Here is a 21,375-nt window from a genome sequence, read left to right as displayed (position 1 = left end):
CAGCGTTGCCATCACCTGAGACCTTGTGAGAAATGCAGACTCTCAGGCTCCACTACTGATCTACTCAACCAGAATCTGCATTTTTCACAAGATCCTCTGATGATATATAGGCATATTAAAGCTTGAGAAGCCCTGTTTTTGGTGACCCTGAAATTCTCCCATGCAAAGCTCTGGCCTGAAAATACAGAACCTTCTTGGCTGAAGCCTACCCCTAAGGATAAAACTAAGGATTGATTTCACAGCTGCCTTCCGTGTGTATCTGAAGCAAAAGAATTAAATACTCAGTTTAGTTCCAATAGCAAAATTATCATCTTATACACACACATAAAGTTGTATCTTTCCACTAATAATTATTTGGTCTCATTCTGGTGGGACATCATTAGAGATCATAGTTTCATGTCCTTTATTTCACAGAAATAAATCGGAGATTTATTTGGAAGCCCATCAAAATTTCACAAGTTCCTTTTAGTCACTTATTCTACTATTTAATACTACCAGGAAGATTTTCCATTCATAAATGAAATTCCTAAATTTTCTATCTTAATCCCATTTCTTATTCTTCCATTATGAGAGAGAACCACCAGCAACCCTTTCTTTAGAGCTCCTAGTTTTGCAGACTTGGTGATAACTCTAGAGGACGTGGATCAAAGTGGACAAAACTTGTGTTATGTGGCCCTAAAACAAAATCTCCAAAGTCACACAATATAATATGTGATCCTGGAGGACATAACATTAGCATAAATGGTATTAGAAACAAAAGAGCTTTTAAAAATAATTTCAAGGTATAATATAACCCAGCATAGAAGACACTGTATAAAGCAGTACTTTCCTCTTTATAAAAATGGCCTTTTTAAAAAGACGTCATCTTAAAAGAGTGGGTCTTGATTAATGCATTCTTCTCTAGGGCATCAATCCGAAAACTATTAAGATGTTGAGTTTGACCGAAAAAAGAATCGAGGTAATTTACCAAAGTTGACTCAGGTTTCACATGGGGAACATGGCAGCAGGGGCTCTTTCCCAAATGACCACATAGCAGTGAATAAGCATAATCCATGATAAAGGAAGCAGAGCATTTAGGTCAGGGTGAAGGGCAAAGTCTGAACAGTACGGTCACTCTAGAAATACACCCCAAACCAAAGATTAGAGATTTCAAAATCTTTACAAAGAAAAAAAAAAAAAATCCCTCTACCTTTAAAGCCAAGTAAAACTTTACTTTAAAAATATGTATAATATGAAAGTCATACATTAAAATAATGACTATTACTGACTGGTGAAAGAGGCATTCCCCCATGGGCCCTGCACATCCCTACGTGTTCCTGTTGAGTGGGCGAAGAATGCAAAGTCTTAACCTCTCTTCACCTGGGCCACTTCTCAGGGCTGTGTTTGCAGCAAGTAACCTTGAGGGATGAGAAGCCTTCCGCCGAGAAACAGGCGCTCACTCCTTGCTATGACAGCAGTGACCTCCCCAGCTCCTAGAACACAACCCACTTCCTGTGCAGACATCTGCAGTGGGGCCTTTACATCACCCTGGGTGATGTTAGCTTGTAAAGAGGGTGAAATCCAAGATCCTGCACGGTTCTCCACAGGGACACTGAAAAAGAAACCGTTGCTACTATTGAGATTTTATCTTACCGGATCCAGGTTCTTAAACAGCAGGATGTCTTTGCAAGCTTCTTGCAATCGATTTCTTTGATCGTCAGTTTTGGGATGTATAATCTAAAAGGACACCAAATTAACAATTAGTCTACTCACCTTGCTCTTAAGGGATAAAATTTCCTAGCAGGATATTAGAAGGAAGAACGGTTAGTGCTGAGGTTCACTTTAGGTGACTAGACATTAACTACCAGCCTGCTAAATAGGGGAAAGTAATACAGTTCGTCTCAGGGAGGTGGTGTACATTCATCAATACAGTACTTGAAAGTTTTTCAAAGGAGCGTTTCCCCCAGGTTAGCAAGTTCATTCTGTGAGGGTCTGCATTGGCTAATCACTAAAGACACCAAGGCTCCAGCCAGCGGGAACATACAAAAGGACAACATGTTGTAACAGCTATGTTGAAAATCTACACACTGCCTTTATTCTGCTTAATACTCTTTAATACTGTTTCATACTCTTTACCATTGAACTTAATGCTCTTTCAGGATGTAGCTCTTTCCTTCAAGACTTGATAAAGTCTCTAGAAGTGAGTAAATTCTTACCTGTATATTGCCTTAGATGTTAAATACATTTTTATGCACAATGTATATAAAATAACTACGCCCACGGAGATTGCTTTTCCACAGGGAGCAAGCAATCACGCGCTGTCACACCAAGGAGACTATGGATCTGAGGGAGAATGAATCCAACAGTCCTGGTGCGCTCATCTGAGAACGAGTTCAAAGAAAAGCAGTGTACTATTTGCTCGGAAACTTTCATTCCTGAGGGTAAAGGCCAACAGAACGCCTTCTGTAAGTGCGGCCGGCCAACTCTCCTGAGTCCCTTCCGACCAGCAGAAGGCTCACGGACTGGGCCCCGAAGGCCCATTCTTCTGCGAACGCGGGTACTGTGTAACTGTAAGATGAGTCTGCGAGGCAAGAGGTGGTCCTAAAAGCAGAAGACATCGAGTTGGTCTCCTGGAGACCCATACACCACCTTTTCCTATCCTAACGTTGACACACAGAGTGACTGGAAGAGATGCTGAAGAGCAGGAGCCCCACCATCACAGCAACCAGGATCAGGCGGCGGTGAGCTCTGTGCCCGTGAATGCATCAAAACGCGCGACGGGAAAGTAAAATCGGCATTTCAAACCCATCTCACATGGCTAAAAATCAGAGGCCCAAGAACAACTGAGGAAATGTACAGTATATGTGTACTATTTATGTGTGTACTGCTTATATACTATACACACACAAAAAAGCAGTATACACAGGATACTGCTACATACTATTAGCCAGTGAGAGAGGACCTGCCGTTTTTCCTCTAAGGGTAAGGGATATGCAAACTTTTGATTCCTATCCAATCAATATTCACCTCAACCTAGATTCTACGACGGCACGTGGGCCCAGAAAAAGCAGATCCTCCTGCCTAAGAACTCACTGCTATACAAAAAACTTTAAAATTTTGGATACGAACTAAATCATGCCAACCAAAATTCACACGTGCCTACTTCAAATAAGGAAGGCTAACACAATAAAACAAAAAGTTATTTCTCACTTCACAAAAGCCATCTGGAACTTCGAACTGAAGCAATCATAAACGTTTGCCTGCTGAGCAGCTCTATCCTCAGAGAGAAAAGGTTGGGGATGACGTGTCGCTGATGCTGAAATGACCTCCTAGGCCCAAGAGGGAGCCACCTCTGCCCGGGGTGCCACGTCAGCAAACCAAAGCTTAGATAACTCTCGTGTCCCTATAAATGCCCCGCTTTGCCAGAAACACAGTATATCCAGTCAGCCAATCCCCCAAAGCCAAGCCAAATCTGGGCTCTACGCTTACTTCCTTGTTCCTTACTCTTTATCCTACAAAAGCTTCCTACCCTCCACCCCATTTTGCAGCTCTCTGGACCCTTGGGAATGGAGACTGCCCACTTCGTGCAGTGTTAAATAATGTTTGTATCACTTAAACTGTCTTTTTAAATCATTTTTAACACCAGCTTGTACCTGCTTTACCCTTGTCATCAATTTGTCTTTCTCTCCTGACCCATTCACTTTGTATTAACACCTCACACAAAACCCCACCTTCTGCTTTGCGGCCACCTAGAGGGGTGGGATAGGGAGAGTGGGAGGGAGACGCAAGAGGGAGGGGATGTGGGGATATATGTATACGTATAGCTGATTCACTTTGTTATACAGCAGCAACTAACACACCATTGTAAAGCAATTATACTCCAATAAAGATGTAAAAAATATATACATATATATAATGGAAAAGAATCTGAAAAAATTATATATATAATTGAATCACTGCTGTACACCTGAAACGTTGTAAATCAACTATACGTCAATAAAAATTTTTTAAAAACCCACCTTTTTCCTCTTCTTTCTCTCTCCAGCTACTTCTCTTCTTATGAATTCATATGTCCAAATCTTGTTTCTCCATCCTGCCACCCCTACTACTGTCTACTGCTCTTCTCTTTGTTTCCCTTTTTCCTTTCTTCCGTCTACCTGCCATCACTCCTCAGTGCCCAGAGTCCGTCATCTATCATAGCCTCCACCCCCGGCCATGAAAATCCTGCTCTGCGTCCTGGAAAGCACACAGTCAGAAATCGGGTGAATCTTTGAAGCTCTGGCTCCCCTGCCCTGTACCAACTGCTCAGAAGACGCTCTCCTACTTCTACAGACTCATTTCCTTCTGTTGGGTTTGGTGTGATCCGACATACAAGATCTGCATCTGGATAACTAAGGCCTCGGCAATGTGCCCGAATGTGATTTTTATTATACTAGAGGCCACTTTGTTTTTTATTAAAATTTATTTCTGATTTCAGGATAAAAACCTTATTGGTTAAACAAATACTGATGTAGCACTTACTATGTGCCGAGCACTGTTTTAAGGGCTTTAAAAATTTAAAAGGGGCTTTATTACTAGCTTTATCCCAGTAAGAGACCCCATGAAGCAGGTGAATGCTAAGTGAAATGAGTCAGACAGAGAAAGACAAATACCGTGTGATCTCTCAAGAGAAAAAAAGTAAGAAAATTAACTGGCCCAGGTAACTTCTTCCATGTCACACAGTTCAGAAGCTGTAGAGCTGGGATTCAGCGCAGCTGTAGGCTGGCCACAGAGTTCATACTAGAAACCAGGGTCAGCAGACCATGGCCTGAAGGCCAAACTTCTTTTTGCATGACCCCTATGCTAAGAATGATTTTACATTTTTTAATGATTGGGGGAAAAAATCAAAAGAATGTTTCCTGACACATGAAAATTATATGAAATTCAAACGTCCAGAAATAAAGTTTTCATGGGTCACAGCCACAGCCGTTCATTTATGTGTTGTCTATGTCTGTTTTCCTGCTATAACAGCAGAGCTGAATAGTTGTGACAGAAACAGCACGGCCCCCAGAGCCTAAAGTATTTATTCTCTGAAAATAGTAAAATTCCCCCCAAAAAAAGCTTTACAGGAAAAGTCTGTCAACTCCTGCCATAACCTCTGTTGCCTTTCAATTAAAAAAAAACTAGCAAAACAATAAGGAACACTGACTTACATGTTTTCTTTAAAGGAAACACCGTGCATCTATTTTGTTAAGCAAGGCAAGTCTGTACAAGATATTTTCATATCTGTCCAATCTATTCTCATACCTGTCCAATCTATTCTCCACACAGAGGTGAAAGTAATCTTTTAAAACTTTAAATCAGAACACCGCATTCTCCAGATTAAAACCTCAATGGAGTCCATCACATTCACAGAGAATCAATCCCCACTCCTTCTCCACTCTCACCTCAGCCACTCAGCCTCGGCCACAGCTGCCTTTATTCAGAGCCTCCGACTCCTCCCACTCTGATGGGCTTGGGTCAACCCAAAGTGCACTCCTGGGCTTCTGGCAAGACACTCTCCACGTACATCCTCTGGTCTCACTTCAAGGAGCCCTTCTCCAACTATTCCATTTCATTAGGGACGCTGTTGATCTGGGGGGTTTGGTTTGGTTTTAATTCCTACACCCTGTTACACTGTCTTTTTAGCACTTCGTATTTTGTGACTGTTAATCTACTAGCTTGTGGTCGGCTTCTGCTATTAAGACTCTAAGCTCCAAGATGGCAAGAACTCCATCGTGCTCACCACTGTATACCCAGCACCCGGCCAGATATGCAGAAGGCACTCCCAAAACACTTCAGGGAATAACAGAAGAAAGAAATGCTCCACTCTTAAATTTACCAGCTCTTCCCTGCCAGTTTCTACATGCTAGATGTATAGAACCCTTATATTTTGATTTGCTAAAGGTATTCCAACCAAAATCTAATTTGTTGTTTTCCAAAATCAGTCTTAAGTGTTTGAATTTTCTTTGAATACACATCAAAGAATAAGTATCTATTTATACTACTCTGAGATTTTGGGATTTGATAATATAAATAGGGTCTCTAAAATAAGACAAAATGTCCAAATGAAATGTTAGTTTATCAAAATACACTTCATGTTTTCCTTACAGACATTTTCCAGTATCAGTTTAGAGCCAATTAAATTTTGAAATCTGTAATAATCATTTCCAAGGGCTATGGTACAAGTGCCTTATAGTATCTAAGACAAAAAATATTAAAATATTTTAATATTTATTAAAATGTTTAATATTTTATTTTAGTATGTAAAAAAAAATTACAATTTTTAGTAGAGAAGAGTCAACCTAATGGAGAACCCAAGACACTTCATTATAATGATTAATATATCATTAATAAATTAATTTAAAAAATTAAAGTAACATTGAAGGGTGTTACAGGGACCACTCAGGGTGAATGCCCAACCCACAAAGATGCCTCCTTCTCTAGGAACTGCCCTCATTTATTTTTTTAAACATTTTTTTAAAATTTAAGCATTAAAAAAAAATTTAAGTATGGTTAATTTACAATGTTATGTTAGTTTCGGGTATACAGCAAAGCGATTCAGTTATATATACATACATATACATATATATTTTTTTTCAGATTCTTTTCCATTATAGATTATTACAGGATATTGAACATAGTTCCCTGTGCTATACAGTAGGTTCTTGTTGGTTATCTATTTTATATATAGATAGTACTGTGTATATGTTAATCCCAAACTCCTAATTTATCTCCACCCCACCCCGTTCTTCCCATTTGGTAACCCTAAGTTTGTTTCTATGTCTGTGAGTCTATTTCTGTTTTGTAAATAAGTTCATTTACATCATTTTAGATTCCACATGTAAGTGATATCATATGATACTTGTCTCTCTCTGTCTGACTTACTTCACTTAATAGAATAATCTCTAGGTCCATCCATGTTGCTGCAAATGTCATTATTTCATTCTTTTTTATGGCTGAGTAATATTCCCTTGTATATATGTACCACACCTTCTTTATCCATTCCTTTGTCAGTGGACATTTAGGTGGCTTCCATGTCTTGGCTGTCGTAAATAGTGCTGCTATGAACATAAGGGTGCATGTGTCTTTTTGAATTAAGAGTTTTCTCTGGGTATATGCCCAAGAGTAGGCTTGCAGGATGCCCTCATTTATAAGTGGGGTCCCCCAGCCAAAGTCAAGTCTGTGAGAAACTCTCCACGGGGAAGCTGGGATTTTGAACTGAGAGAGACACGATAAGAGTGACGGGCAGCTGAGTCCCTTTCAATGTCGATACTCTTAGGTGCTGCACAAATGCTGTGGAAGGACCCCAGAGGGGGCTGGCTCCTGCCTGCTAGCCACAGCCTAGGGTTTTCTTTAACACTTTCAGGAATTCTACAAGATTTCCAAGCATATGTCCAATAATTCCCCAATGTTTTCTTTTGTATTTAATCTCAATGTGATTGTTTTATTCCCACAGCCAAATGAATTTTAACTGGTATAGCCTCCCCAACAAGACTGTTAGAAATTAGTTGGAGTGATCCAGCCAAACACCTTATCAATCACGTGGACCAAATGGTAGCTAACAGTTTTCGAGTCTATGAGATACTGTATATTGTTTTCAAACTGTATTTTTAAATGTTCTTTCCAATTTAGATTTTTACTAAGCTAAACAAGCTCATCAAACATCTCAATTATCAAGTTTTATCATATACATTTATACACAAAGAACATTGTCTTCGAAGTCACCCACTAATGTTTCTGCGAGATACATAAATAAAGTGTAGGAGAGGGGAGGGTTTTTCAGACTACATGGAGGGGTAACAGCACATTACACATTAGAGACGATACCGTGATCCTAAGGCAACATAATTTTCAGACTGGAATTTATAGACCTGATCAAAATATGTAAGTTATATACTGAGAAATGAACACTGCAAGTCTGGTGCTGCAAATCCTCATGGGGACAGGAGTGAAATGGGATTTTTCTCCAAAATCTTCTGTGTCATTTAAAGCTCCTGATCTTTCTACCACTGGATTTTATTTATATTTCAGGGAGCTTAATGATGTAATGACTTAGGGATCCAGTATCTGCTTTTCTATATTAAAACTCAATCTTACTTTAGTATTTTTCAGAGCTACAGAAACAGATTTTTGTTTTTATTTAAGGCCAAATAGAAGAAAACAAACTTTTGCAAAGTATGTACTCAAAAAAAAAAAAAGTACATGATTACTTTCCATTTCCAGGCTCAGTAATCTCCTATTGAGTTTACTTTCTACTAAATAAATAATAGGAGAATGGAGCTAAAGGACACAGCTTAAAAACTGTTTCAAACCAAACTGGACAAAGTCTTGCGAAAACTTTAAGACCTCCAAGAAATCAGCTTCTGAGCAAACTATCAGACTCACAGATTTTAAAACACAGTAACTGCTGTACTGACATTTTAGATGTAATTTTACTGTGATTTTTTGTTGTTGTTTCAGAGTAAGCTTCTGTTGTGATAAAACAGTAGGAGCAGAAGGCTTTTCCCAGCGTTTTTCTTTCCCAGAAATACTTACTTGTCTAAGAAAAATAACATTATCACTTTGGGAAAGATAGCTAAAAACACTTTTCATCACAGACTATATTTTTGCAAGAGAAATAAAACCACAACTTCAGTGAGTTTTTATGTTCATCTTTCCTCTTATCCAAAGAGAGAGATGCTTTGGATTGAAGTAATTATACAGAACATGAAGAAGAAGTAAACTATCAGGAGATAAGACTAGGAAAAGAAACAGTCAAGATACTTCCATTATGCCCCCTGTTAACCTATATGCCTGTTAACATCTTTTCTATTATTATATTCTTTATCCAATACGGGAGTATAATTTAAAATTAACGCATTCAGTAAATTACATACCCTGGACTCAGCATCGTCTTCTTCTTCATCAGGATTATAAGCTTCTGCACATACTATAAAAATAAAAATGGACATTTTAAAGATTCCTTCACCAAGAAACATGCTACAATAAATATATCTTGAAAAATTAGTGAACAAAAAGAGGGCTGTGGTGTAAAAAACCATTAATTCACCTCATCCAGGGCAAGCAGTCTACCCCCCAAAGCCAGTTTGCTATTGCAATTTATAAGGAATTTACTAAAATATAAAGCTGCACTTTAAGACACTGATAACTGCTTCCTTTCTCTTATTCAGAGAAACATAGCTAACCTCTTTCACCTTCATTTCCAACCTACAGAAATGCGTAAGATCAAAAAATTACCTGAAAGAACACACACAAAGTCTAAGTTTGCTTTGAAATGATCAATTTAATCAAGCAGTTATGAGTAACTTTCATAAATTATCATAACTCAATCTTCCAGGAACAAATGCTATTAATATTTTGCATATTCCTTTCCAGTCTTTATTCTGAGCTGAGTTCATACCGCATCCACAATTTTAAAACCTGCTGTTTCATTTAACACTTAAGAATTCTGTATGTCATTAGAAACATTTTGTAAATATTGTTTTAAGGATTGCTAACTAGTTACCATAAGCTATAATTTACCACACCCCTAATGCTAGACACAAAGCTGGCTTCTGTTAAAACAACCTTGCAATAAACATCTTCATGCATAAACATTTGTCTACATTTCAGATTATGCTGTGGAATTATTCCCAAATGTTATTTTGGGGGCTAAAAGGTATGACAACTTTTAAGGCATATTTATCACCATGTTTCCTCCCAATGGGATTATACCCATCCAGTGTCCTATAAGCAATGTGTAAGGAGACTCCTCTAAATGGTACCGCAGACTTAGATATTAATGCTTAAACTCTCTGCCAATTTAAATGAAAAAAAGATCTAAATTTTTAAGTATTACTGAATTTGAACAATGTTCAAATGATTGTAAGCTGACTGTATTTCCTCTTTTGTCCCTATGTCTGAGGCATTTATTTTTGTATTTGGTTTTCTTTTTGACTTATACCAGTTTCTCAGTACCACTTTGTCATATTTCTTATAATCATTTTATCCAGTTTGCTTTTTTTTTTGGCCACACCATGTGCCTTTCAAGATCTTAGGTACCCGACCAAGGACTGATCCAGGGCCATGGCAGTGAAAGCACGGAGTCCTAACCAGGGGACGACCAGGGAATTCCCTCCAGTTTGCTTTTTAACTATAATTACCAATTTTTTTTTGTCTTTTTGATCAATTATGCATGCTGTTTGTTTTTAATGTAATGACATCAGGGAAGAAAATTCCCCAATATGATTTAAACCCAATTTTAAACATCACAAAAGTACCACTGCTTTTGAGTTGGGTATTTGTAAATCTTCTTTATTTGCAAATCTACAGATCTGTAAGTTCTCTTCTTTCAGTTTGTAAATGTAGACCTTTTTACATTTACCCTTTAATCCGTGTGGACTTGACTCTGGCATGGATGTAGAAGTAAGAGCAGAGGACAGGTGAAAGGCTGACAAATGTCTTTCCAGGGGCCTCAGGATGGTCCCAGGAGTATTGTCATCTTTAGCTCAACGACTGTCATTACTATTACAAAACCTGCCAGTAGCTTTCTTTTCTCCAGGCATTGCTCTATACACCTAAGCCGGTGAGTGCTTCTTAACCAGGGCCTATTCTGCCCCCCAGCATGACATTTAGGCAATGTCTGGAGACATTTTGGTTGTCACAGTTGTGGGAGGTTAAGAGGAAGCTGCTGGGGGAGGCTAGGGATGCTGCTAGACGCCCCGCCCCGCACAGTACAGCTCCCTCCCCCGCCTCCCCAAGAAAGAATGACCTGGTCCAAAATGTCAAGGGTGCTGAAGCTGAGAACCCCTGACCTGGTGTACATTTTCCCCTTCAATCTCGCAACAACCCTAAGATAGGTGTCTTATCACCACCTGGCAGATGAAAGAACAGGGCACAGTTATGTATCTTGGCCAACATCACACAACATCGTACATCATCTTGTAGCACCACAGGACTTGACCCTAGGGCTGTCTGGCTGACTCCAAAGGCCTTGTTCTTTTCTTTTTCTTAATGTTTTAGAAAGCGGCTTTATTGAGATATAATTCACATGCCATACAATTCACCCATGAAAAGCGTGCATTCAATGCGTTTTGGTATACTACATTATAACTTTTAAAAACTGTGGCAGAATATATATAACACAAAATTTGCCATTTTTAAATATACAATTCAGTGGCATTAAGTACATGCACAATGTTGTATAACCACCACCACTATTTATATCCAAGACTTTTTCATTACCCTAAGCAAAAACTCTGAAACCATAAGGCAACAACTCCCCATTCCTCCTGTCCCCCACCCCTGGTAACCTCTAATCTTCTTTCAGACTCTATGAATTTGACTATTCTAGGTGCCTCACGTAAGTGGAATCATATAATATTTGTCCTTTGTGGCTGGCTTATTTCATTTAGCATGATGGCTTCCAGGTTCATCCATGTTGTAGCAGGCGTTAGAATCTCATTCCTTTTTATGCAAAGGCCTTGTCCTTAACCCCTGTTCTGTGCATGACGGCTTTGGTGAATTCACCAGCTCAATGCCTGGACATCAGCGTTCCGCCTCAGAAACCTAACAGAAGGGGACCGTCTTCCCGGGACAGGCTCCCATTAAAGAACCTCACTGACGCATATCACCAGAATGGCAGCTTAGTAACTAACTTCCCGAATCAGTATGGAGTCAGCGTGACCAGCCAGCTCTGTCCCTGCAGGAAGACCACAGGAGAAGCCAAATCACAAGTAAAAGGTTCCTTGGTGAGAAGGAGATGGGAGGAAGAGAGAGTCTGTCAAATAAATTGACTATTGAATGCGTCAGTCTGGGACAGCCCAAGGCATCCATACACAGTACACATGGTCCTGCTCCTGTGGCCCAGACTCTTGAACTGTGTTGCTGCAACTTTCCTAAAAGCAGGACAGCATCTACCTCTAAAGCTTGGCTCCATAACTTTCTGTTTCCATGTTTGACCAACCTCACTGGCAGGACTGACACATAATTTGCAGGGCTCAGTGCAAAATGAAAATATACGCCCGTTTTCAAAAGTTAAGATTTTTAAGAGGGCAAGAGCAGAACACTAAACCAAATTAGAGGCCCTTGTGAGGGTGGGGTCCGTGAAGTCAACCACTGTCATAGGATCTGTATGTTCAGTGAGGTGATAGCGTCGATAAGATACTATGTTCTTCGAGGTAACCTGTTATATAGAGCCTTGATCCATTAGTGTTGATCTTAAGTTTTAATTCACAGAATGAAATCTTAATCCTCTAATTTCTAAGTTTCAAGCCCCTAAATGCTGACTAAAAATCATCACTAGTAAGAATCTATTTTCTTTCTAAATAACTTATCAATTGCCCCAGTATTATTTATTACTTAACACCCTTCTGATCTGTGATACCTACCTTATCACATGTTTGTTTATTTCTGGGCTATCCATTTCATTGAACCATTTATTGTGCCAATATTACAAGGTTTAGTTCTTGGCACTGATGTGCAATTGTTTCACTATATTAAAATTCACCTACTGCCACCTCCTACACCCAAATCAAAATACAGCACCTGCAGTTTTGTGCACAGCCATGGTGGCTCACACCTCCTTATCTTCACTGACACAGTCTCCTCCTCTCCAAGCCATCCCTTCTCTCCAGCCCCAACTAAAAAGTCAGATTAAGAGTCACCTGTTGACCTCTCACCTACACAGGGCTAACTCAGGATACCCCACTGCTGTGCTCCCTTTGCACTGTCCCTAGAGTGTGGGCACAGCTCATTACCCTCACCTACCACACTTCACTCTACCAAAGACATTACCACCTGTTGCCTCTTCAGGCTGGAACTGCAGCCCTTCAGGGACTGGCTGTGTGCTTTGTTCATTTCTATATTTCCCTGGCACTGACCTGGCACAGTGCCTGGCTCAATGCATTTTTCTGAATGAATGACTGATTGATGAACAAATAAGCTTGACAGTCCTTGAAGGCAAACACAATGTCTCTTTTAAACATCTCCCAGTAGTCTACCTGTATTATACACTCTCAAACAAACACACGTAGAATGAATGAATGAATGAATAAAAAGTTGTTCTTTTTTGTTAAAATATCCTACACCATATGTCCAAAAAAATGGGGACAGAGAGGTTGAGTGAAAATGAGGACCTTTTGTCTTGTTCACCAAGGGGCCAAGCACAGAGATTAGGAGTTCAGTAAATATCTATACAAGGAATGAATGGATGAAAGACTATGTCTAGATGGACCCTCAAACCAAAGCCTCCAGATAACCTGAGCTGCCTCGAATGTTTTTCTGAATTGCACCCCCTCCCTCCTGGGCTATCTGAAATTGAGCTGAAGCTATATATTCTATTCTTTGTTTGGCAATTACACAGTAATGAAGAGCAGAGTCTTTTTCTTTATGTGAACCCTACATTGAGTTTTTCCTGTCATGTTGTGCATACATGTATTTCGATAATACATTAGTCATCTAGAATGCTCCAAGAATTTAAGTAGTTTCCCACATTGCAGACAGTGTAATGTGCACTGGTGCAGCCAGACAACTGTAGACAAGGGACAAGGGTTTTTTTCCTCCTGGTGCCAAATACATGTTGTCTTTTCCAACACCATTTCTCCAACTCTCTGACACCAACCGAATGTCCAACAATTCAATTCAATTCTGACACTACCTACCCGCAGTTAGCATCAGATCCCACACATTAAAGGGCTCAGTCCCACAAGAGTGCCCCCACTTCAGACACCAATCACAATTCCCAAGCTACCCATACTTCTGACCGACCAGCTGTAAACTGGGGGTTCCCACGACACCCTCCTCAGGTTTGATAATTCACTAGAATGACTCACAGGACTCAGGAAGTGCTTTCCTTACTCTTACTGGTTTATTATAAAGGATACAACTCAAGTACAGCCAAATGGATGAGAGGCACAGAGCAAGATATAGTGGGTGGGGGTCAATGCCCTTTCTGGGTGTGCCACTCTCCCAGCTCTTTGACGTGCTCCCCATTGTGCAAGCTCTCTGCACCCTGTCATTTAGAGGTTTCTATGGAGGTTTTATTACATGGGCACCAAGCGTTAAATCATTGGCCTTTGCTGATTAAACCCATCTCCACTCTCTCTCCCCTTCTCCGAGGCTGGGCTGAAAGCTCCAAGCTTCCAATCAAAGTTTGGTCTTTCCGGGACCCGCCCCCATTCTGAAGTTATCCAGGAGCCCCTGAGCCAAGAATCACTGGTTAGCACACCAAAGAAACTCAGGAGATCCCCAGGGTTTTGGAAGCTCTGTGCCAGGCGCTGGGACAAAGACCAAGTTAGCCCTCTTATTATACCGCACAAGGGATTACACCAACTCCCAGGGTTTTTCACCAAGTGCCCACTATACTTTGTCAGGAATGTATAAAAATCAGTACAGTCAAAACAACTGTGACCTGGACAAGTTTACATAACCTTGTGCGCTCTGACAAAGCTAACAAAGAATAAAGGAAGCAGACGGAGCCCCATGAGTCACTGGGCCTCAGCACCTGGCACGGAGCCTTGCACACAGTATACCCTCAATAAATATTTGCTGAAGGAATCAAAAGCAAATGTGGCCTGTACAGAAAGACTGCATGGTTTAGAGGCCTAAAACCTAGGGAAAAATGGACTTCTACAAAATATATGAAATTTACTTTCCCAATGTTCTCAATACACTAAGATTCCAGCACACTTATTTAAATGATAATCAGATTAAAATAAAGCTATTATAAAAGCACAGGTGTATTAGACAACAGAGTTCTGATTCAATATGGTTAAACTTAGCTCACTGAAGTGGAAATGTCCTCCTACAAAGGGAAATAAATGTACCTTTTACAAATACTAGTTTAAGGCATGCATATTCCAACAAGAAGATTAGCTGGAGGAAGGGGCAAAAAAAACAACAACCCTTTTTTTTCAATGTAAAACACAGATATACATGCAATTCTTAACCAGATATATAGTATATCTGTTGTATTAAAGTCTCATGGTGGGTGTGGCAGTTAGGGAGAAAAAGTCTAAGAAGACTTGGGGTAGATGCAACGATACAAATAAGATTGTGCAACACGGTCTACTAGTTATAAGTAAGTCAAGGGAAGAGGCACAATGACAAGCCATAAACTTTCCCCCTCCCCGCTTCACTCACATTTTTGCCCAGGTAACTTGGTACCTATCCGCTGTGACGTATCAGTGATCACCTTAGAGTGTAATTCACAAAGCAAAAGCATTTGGACAATATGTCAAAATACAGAAGTTCACATTTAGATCCCCAATCACATTCAAGCGAAAGGACCCACAGGAAATCTGATTTATTCATTCAAAAAAATAGTTTTTGAAATGTGGGAGGTGATGCAAAAAAGAACTATGCAAAGTACCTATATTATCACTATGTATTATACTATGTATTATACTATGTAAGTTGTTACATCTATGTATTTTATATCACTTTATTTTTTTAATTTTTATTGAAATATAGTTGATTTATAACATTGTGTTAGTTTCAGGTATACAGCAAAGTGATTCAGTTATACATACATGTGTCTTTTTTTAGATTCTTTTCCATTATAGTTATTATAAGATATTGAGTATAGTTCCCTGTGCTATACAGTAGGTACTTGTTGACAAATATTATATAGAACTATGTACCACGTATAAACCATTTGTTCTCTAGGCGATCACAGACTAGAAAACAAGAAAATAGAAATAGAATAACCACAATAACATTAGTACCACGATGGAGGTGTGTACAAAGTATGTAGGAGTACAGAAGAGAAAGGGGTGACCTGCTGCTCAGAGAACAAGGCTTTGCAGAAAAACAGACTCCCTAAATAGTTAATGAAGAATGGGAAGAAGTTTCCTGAGAAAAGAGGAGATCGTTTTGTTCACTGCTGTATTTCTAGCACTTGGAAGAGTGAATGGGACACAGTAAATGTTAACAAAAATGGCTGAAGAAATGAATAGTTATTTTAATATCTCTTCATTGCCCCTTAGACCTATGGAAACTGCATCTGTCAGGGTAGACTGGCTTATGCTACAGTAACAAGCATCCCCAAATCGTCGTGAAAACAACAGAAGTTTACATCTTGCCTACACTATATGTCCATCTCAGGACAGTGGGTACTCTGCCCCATGTGTTCTTTACAGAGGGATGCAGGCTGACAGAGCTGCCACCATTTAGAATGTCACCAGTCCCCAAGACAGTGGCAAATTACTCACTGGCTCCTGATGGGGCTCAAGACACAGCACCCCAAAACATGGTACCCCAAAACATGGCACACTGGCATACTATCTTAGGCTGAGGGAGTTTGAGAAAATGTCAGAAGCAGGGAGGTCACTCTGACCTTCATCCCCTTCCCCTGCCTTTCTTCTCTGAAAGTAGGAGATAAACCTCCCATGTGAAAGATACCTTCTCCCTGTACCAGGAGGAAGGGAGACATTCTTATCACCAGGGCAGAGAACGCTGTATAAACAAACCTTGTTACTCCTTCACCATTTAATTACCCACAGCCCAAATCCTTTGTCTTGTCAACTATTCACAAATTTACAGTTTTTTTGTCTAAAAGGTGTAAAAGCCTCCTGCTCTGGTCACTTCTTTGGGTCTTCATTTTCTCGTGAAGGCTCCCGTGTATATGTAAAACTTCAATAAAATGTGTATGCTTTTCTTCTCTTAGTCTTGTCAGTTTAATTGTTAAGCCCAGCCAGAGACCCAAAGAGGGTACTGGAGAATTTTTCCTCCCCTCTGCTCCCAAAGCTTCAGCGTGGAAGTGATGCATGTCACCTCTGCCAATAAGGAATGTACATCACATTTCATAGGACAAGTGACATGATCTTTCCTAATGTCACGGAGACATGGAAGTGTGATCTTACCATGTGCCCAGAGGAAAGAACACCATCTGATGGCCCTAAACCCAAGGATTCCTCTCCCTCCTTCTCTCTCTATTAGGGGCTTAGAAGGGGAGGGAGAGAGAGAGTATTGAAATCAACCTTACAGTTTACTTACAAACAGTGAAAAAAAACTTAATTTAAAAATCTACAGGGTAAGGGTGGCGCAGTGGTTAAGAACCCGCTTGCCAATGCAAGGGACGTGGGTTCAAGCCCTGGTTCGGGAAGATCCCACATGCCTCAGAGCAACTAAACCTGTGTGCCACAACTACTGAGCCTGTGCTCTAGAGCCCATGACCCACAACTACTGAGCCTGCGCTCTAGAGCCTGCGAGCCACAACTACTGGAGCCTGCGCGCCTAGAGCCCATGCTCCGCAACAAGAGAGGCCACTGCAACGAGAAGCCCGCGCACCGCAACGAAGAGTAGCACCCGCTCGCCGCAACTAGAGAAAGCCTGTGCACAGCAACAAAGACCCAACTCAGCCATAAATAAATAAATAAATAAATAAATAATCTACAGAGTAAGCCTCATAAACTCTGAGCAGAATCATTACCATTTCCTTAAAACTGCCATTCAAATATTAATTTACTATTCAGTTATTCAATATATAACTTAACATTTTACTATCTCCTGCATCAAAACATTAAAAGTCATTATAGGGGCTTCCTTGGTGGTGCAGTGGTTAAGAACCCGCCTGCCAACACAGGGGACACGGGTTCAATCCCTGGTCTGGGAAGATCCCACATGCCGCAGAGCAACTAAGCCAGTGCGCCACAACTACTGAGCCTGTGCTCTAGAGCCCACGAGCCACAACTACTGAAGCCCACGTGCCTAGAGCCCATGCTCTGCAACAAGAGAAGCTACCTCAATGAGAAGCCTGAGTACCCCAACGAAGAGTAGCCCCCACTTGCTGCAACTAGAGGAAGCCCACGTGCAGCAATGAAGACCCAATGCAGCCAAAAATAAAATAAATAAATTTTTAAAAACTCATTATAATCTACTATGTTACTGCCTATATTTCAGCTATAATACAAAAAGAGCAATATAAACACATCCTGAACTTATCTTGCAGGAATGTTAGCAGGCTTCATTAAATAGTACTTAAGCGAATATTTAATTCCCAAATCAGTTATGTTCATGTCAGAAAAATTTTAAAGATTTTAGCAAAGCTACTTAACTGTATAATCCTGTCTTGGTGAAATGAAAGAAATACAGCTTCCACTTAATCTAGCTGGTTTTACCTCTCCCCAAGGTTATCAATGGGGCTTTAAGAATCAGCCCCTCAAAACCATCTTCTGGTTCTCTATAAAATTTTTTTTTTATTTTATATTGGAATACAGTTGATTTACAATGTTGTGTTAGTTTCAGGTGTACAGCAAAGTGATTTAGTTATATTTATCAAGAACCATTCATACCTCACAAGTAAACCACCATGTTCAGGACACTACTGGATCAGTGTCACTAAGATACATAAATAAGCAGCAACAGAGAGCTTCAAACAAATGAGAATTTGCCCATCACTTGCTATTTTCCTATTATTAAAGCTACAGAAACCAAAACATTCTTTAATCTGTTTTTTAAAAAACATGTAGGAAGCAACCTAAATGTCCATCGATAGACAAATGGATAAAGAAGATATGGTATATATATAAATATATATATACATACATTTATATATACACAGTGAAGTATTACACAGCCATAAAAAATGGAATATTGCCATTTGTGACAACATGGAAGGATCTAGACAGTATTATGCTAAGTGAGATAAGCCATACAAATAAAGACAAATACTGCATGATTTGACTTACATGCAGAATCTAAGAAGCAAAACAACCAAACCAAGCCAAAACAAAAACAGACTAATAGACACAGAGAACAAAACAAGTGGTTGCCAGAAGGGAGGTGTTAGGGCGGATGAAATAAGTGAAGGGGATTAAGAGGTACAAACCTCCAGTTATATAATAAGTCACAGGGATATAATACACAGCATAAGGAATATGGTCAATAGTATTGCAAGAACTCTGTATGCGGACAGGTATTACTAGACTTATCCTGGTGATCATTTCATAATGTATATAAACATCAAATCATTATGTAGTAAACCTGACACTAACATAATATTGTATATAAACTATTTTTTTAAGTGTAAATTTTTCTTCAAAAATGCCTCCCAAGGAAAATCAAAGGACTAACTATGTCACAACCCATATACACATGGCAAGTAAATTTTTATTCTAGACTTGGGTTCCAAATCAATGAAAAACTTTAGTTATGAAGTACATGGACTCAATCATTGAATCTATCCCCAATCCATTTTCTTTCCACCACATGTTCAACCCGTATACATTCAGTCTATAAAATATCCATCACCTCTTTTTTTTTTTTTTTTTTTTGGTGATACACGGGCCTCTCGCTGCTGCAGCCTCTCCCGCTGCGGAGCACAGGCTCCGGACGCGCAGGCTCAGCGGCCATGGCTCACGGGCCCAGCCGCTCCACGGCATGTGGGATCCTCCCGGACCGGGGCACGAACCCTTGTCCCCTGCATCGGCAGGCGGACTCTCAACCACTGCGCCACCAGGGAAGCCCCACCACCTCTTTTAATAATTAACTCGTTTATAAGGAGTATGGCACAATTAAGAGGACAAAGAATTCAACAGGTTTATAAAAAGAAGCATGTCAATCAACATGAAGTGTTTCTGTGAGGAGGAATCCAGAATAGGATAGGCTCAAATACTCTACAGAATACCACTGTTCATAGGCTATGAGTAGCCTGTGGGATTCAGAGAATGGAGGAAACACCATATGTGCCCTCACTCCCTCTCACATGGAACAATGGTCCCCCTGTAGCTACTGACATTCCTTCCATCAGTAAGGATTTAAGAAAATGAACAATATGAAGATCCAAGAAAGGTCAAGTGCATGTAATCAAAGGACCCAATTTCTGGGTATTTTCCAGATCATATATTCCAAACAAATGTTCTTTAAGTAAAAGTATAAAAACTTACAAATGACCAAGAGTAAGACAAATAGATGCAATAAAAGAGACTTAAGAATAAGTCTGAGAACATATTTTGATAACCATTAATACTTCAAAGCCCTTGTATGTGCTTGCTACTAGTCACTACAATTCCTCAAAGATATTCTCCAGAACTATTAAGTGGCAGACAGCAAGTGGATCTGTTTGTACTAGAGGACAGTGGTATAATAGAAATTATAGTTAATGCTTTGCTGAAAAACTTCTGAGAATTATATTTGATGCATAGTGTGGGTTTTCAGAAATTAATAGCCAAGGAGAAATCAAAAAAGATTTCTAATTCTTTGATTAAAAGGCCAGCAAACAGTTTCCTAAGAGTTTGTGCAAATGCTCTATTGTTCAGATAATGTGATCACCTCTTGGCATTGGTCTGAGACCTTGAATCACATTAAAGTAATATGAATACAAGTTCTAGCTGATAATGAATGATATATTTATCAAAATAGAATTTTGTCCTTCTGACACAGCAGAGCTACTTAAAGCTTGAAAATAATTTTGTTTACTGTTTGAGACTAACACTGCCTAACATGCCTATGAGAGGATTACAGGAACAGAAAAACTACAGATTCTTCTAATTTATTAATAAACTTTCAGAACCAGTATCATTTGTCAAGATGATTCTTGGATGTGATATTTGGATTTAAATATAGCCAGAGTTACAGGAAAATAGTTTAGTCAATTCCCAGCTTCCAGATTTAGTAATAAAACTAAATGTAAGCATTACAGGAATATCTTTCAGTTAAGTCTCTCTATGTGATTATCAGAAGTCTAGTAAGAATTTCGATGCTATTTTAGAAAAATATCATCTAACCGTGACAAGACAATGCATACTAACATCCAAACACTTATAATATATAATATATATATACAAGTAAAAGCAAGTCAGTCTAGCTTATTCATTATTTAAAGTCAAAAGAAATTAATCCTAATAAACAGCTTAGTAGGATTTTCTTCTCTGAGCAAAGAAAAAATCCATTTCTAATTTTTTAAAGGAAAACTTCAAAAAAAAAGTCAAGATTTGTGAGGCAATGAATGATAATGAATTTAAAAGAATTTTTAATTTAAAAAATGATATAAAGATAAGATAGGAGATACAGAAACAAAATAGCAATTAAGCATTTAAAATCTAATAAAATTAGCAAAATGACATGATTTTACCCAAATTTCATTTTGGAGAGGGTGCACAGCTTAGAGTGAACTTTTTCATATGCTGCTGTGAAACTCTAAGCAGGGGGTGGGGTGGAGATGGAGGGGTCAGTCTGAAAATAGTTATTAAAAGCCTTGAAAATGTTCGTGCTCAATTCAGCAAGTGCTCTGCAAGTAATCTAATCTGAAGACATCCTGACAGCTGAAAACAGAAGAAATGTAAATTCCCAACAATAAACAAATGAATTATGATAGATATCCATACATACTACTGATATACTCTACATCCATTTAAAGACTGTGTTTTACAAAAATATCTAATAACATAGGAAGAT

General features: G+C 39.3%; 1 protein-coding gene across 3 annotated transcripts in view; it reads right to left on the bottom strand.

The window, feature by feature from the left end:
• PRKAR2B (protein kinase cAMP-dependent type II regulatory subunit beta) overlaps nucleotides 1-21,375 on the bottom strand; it is a 111,077-nt gene that overhangs the window by 32,744 nt on the left and 56,958 nt on the right. For all 3 annotated transcript variants that reach the window (XM_033439050.2, XM_033439049.2, XM_004263357.3), the window contains exons 3-4: nucleotides 8,877-8,929; nucleotides 1,633-1,716 (exon numbers count right to left, since the gene is read on the bottom strand). In XM_033439050.2, coding sequence (XP_033294941.1) covers nucleotides 1,633-1,716; nucleotides 8,877-8,929 — 137 coding nt within the window. The remainder of the gene's footprint in view (nucleotides 1-1,632; nucleotides 1,717-8,876; nucleotides 8,930-21,375) is intronic.

This window comes from Orcinus orca, chromosome 9, assembly GCF_937001465.1.
Source record: "Orcinus orca chromosome 9, mOrcOrc1.1, whole genome shotgun sequence".
Lineage (NCBI taxonomy): Eukaryota > Metazoa > Chordata > Mammalia > Artiodactyla > Delphinidae > Orcinus > Orcinus orca.
Note: the sequence above shows the minus strand (reverse complement) of the source record. Positions and strands in the feature narration are given on the sequence as shown.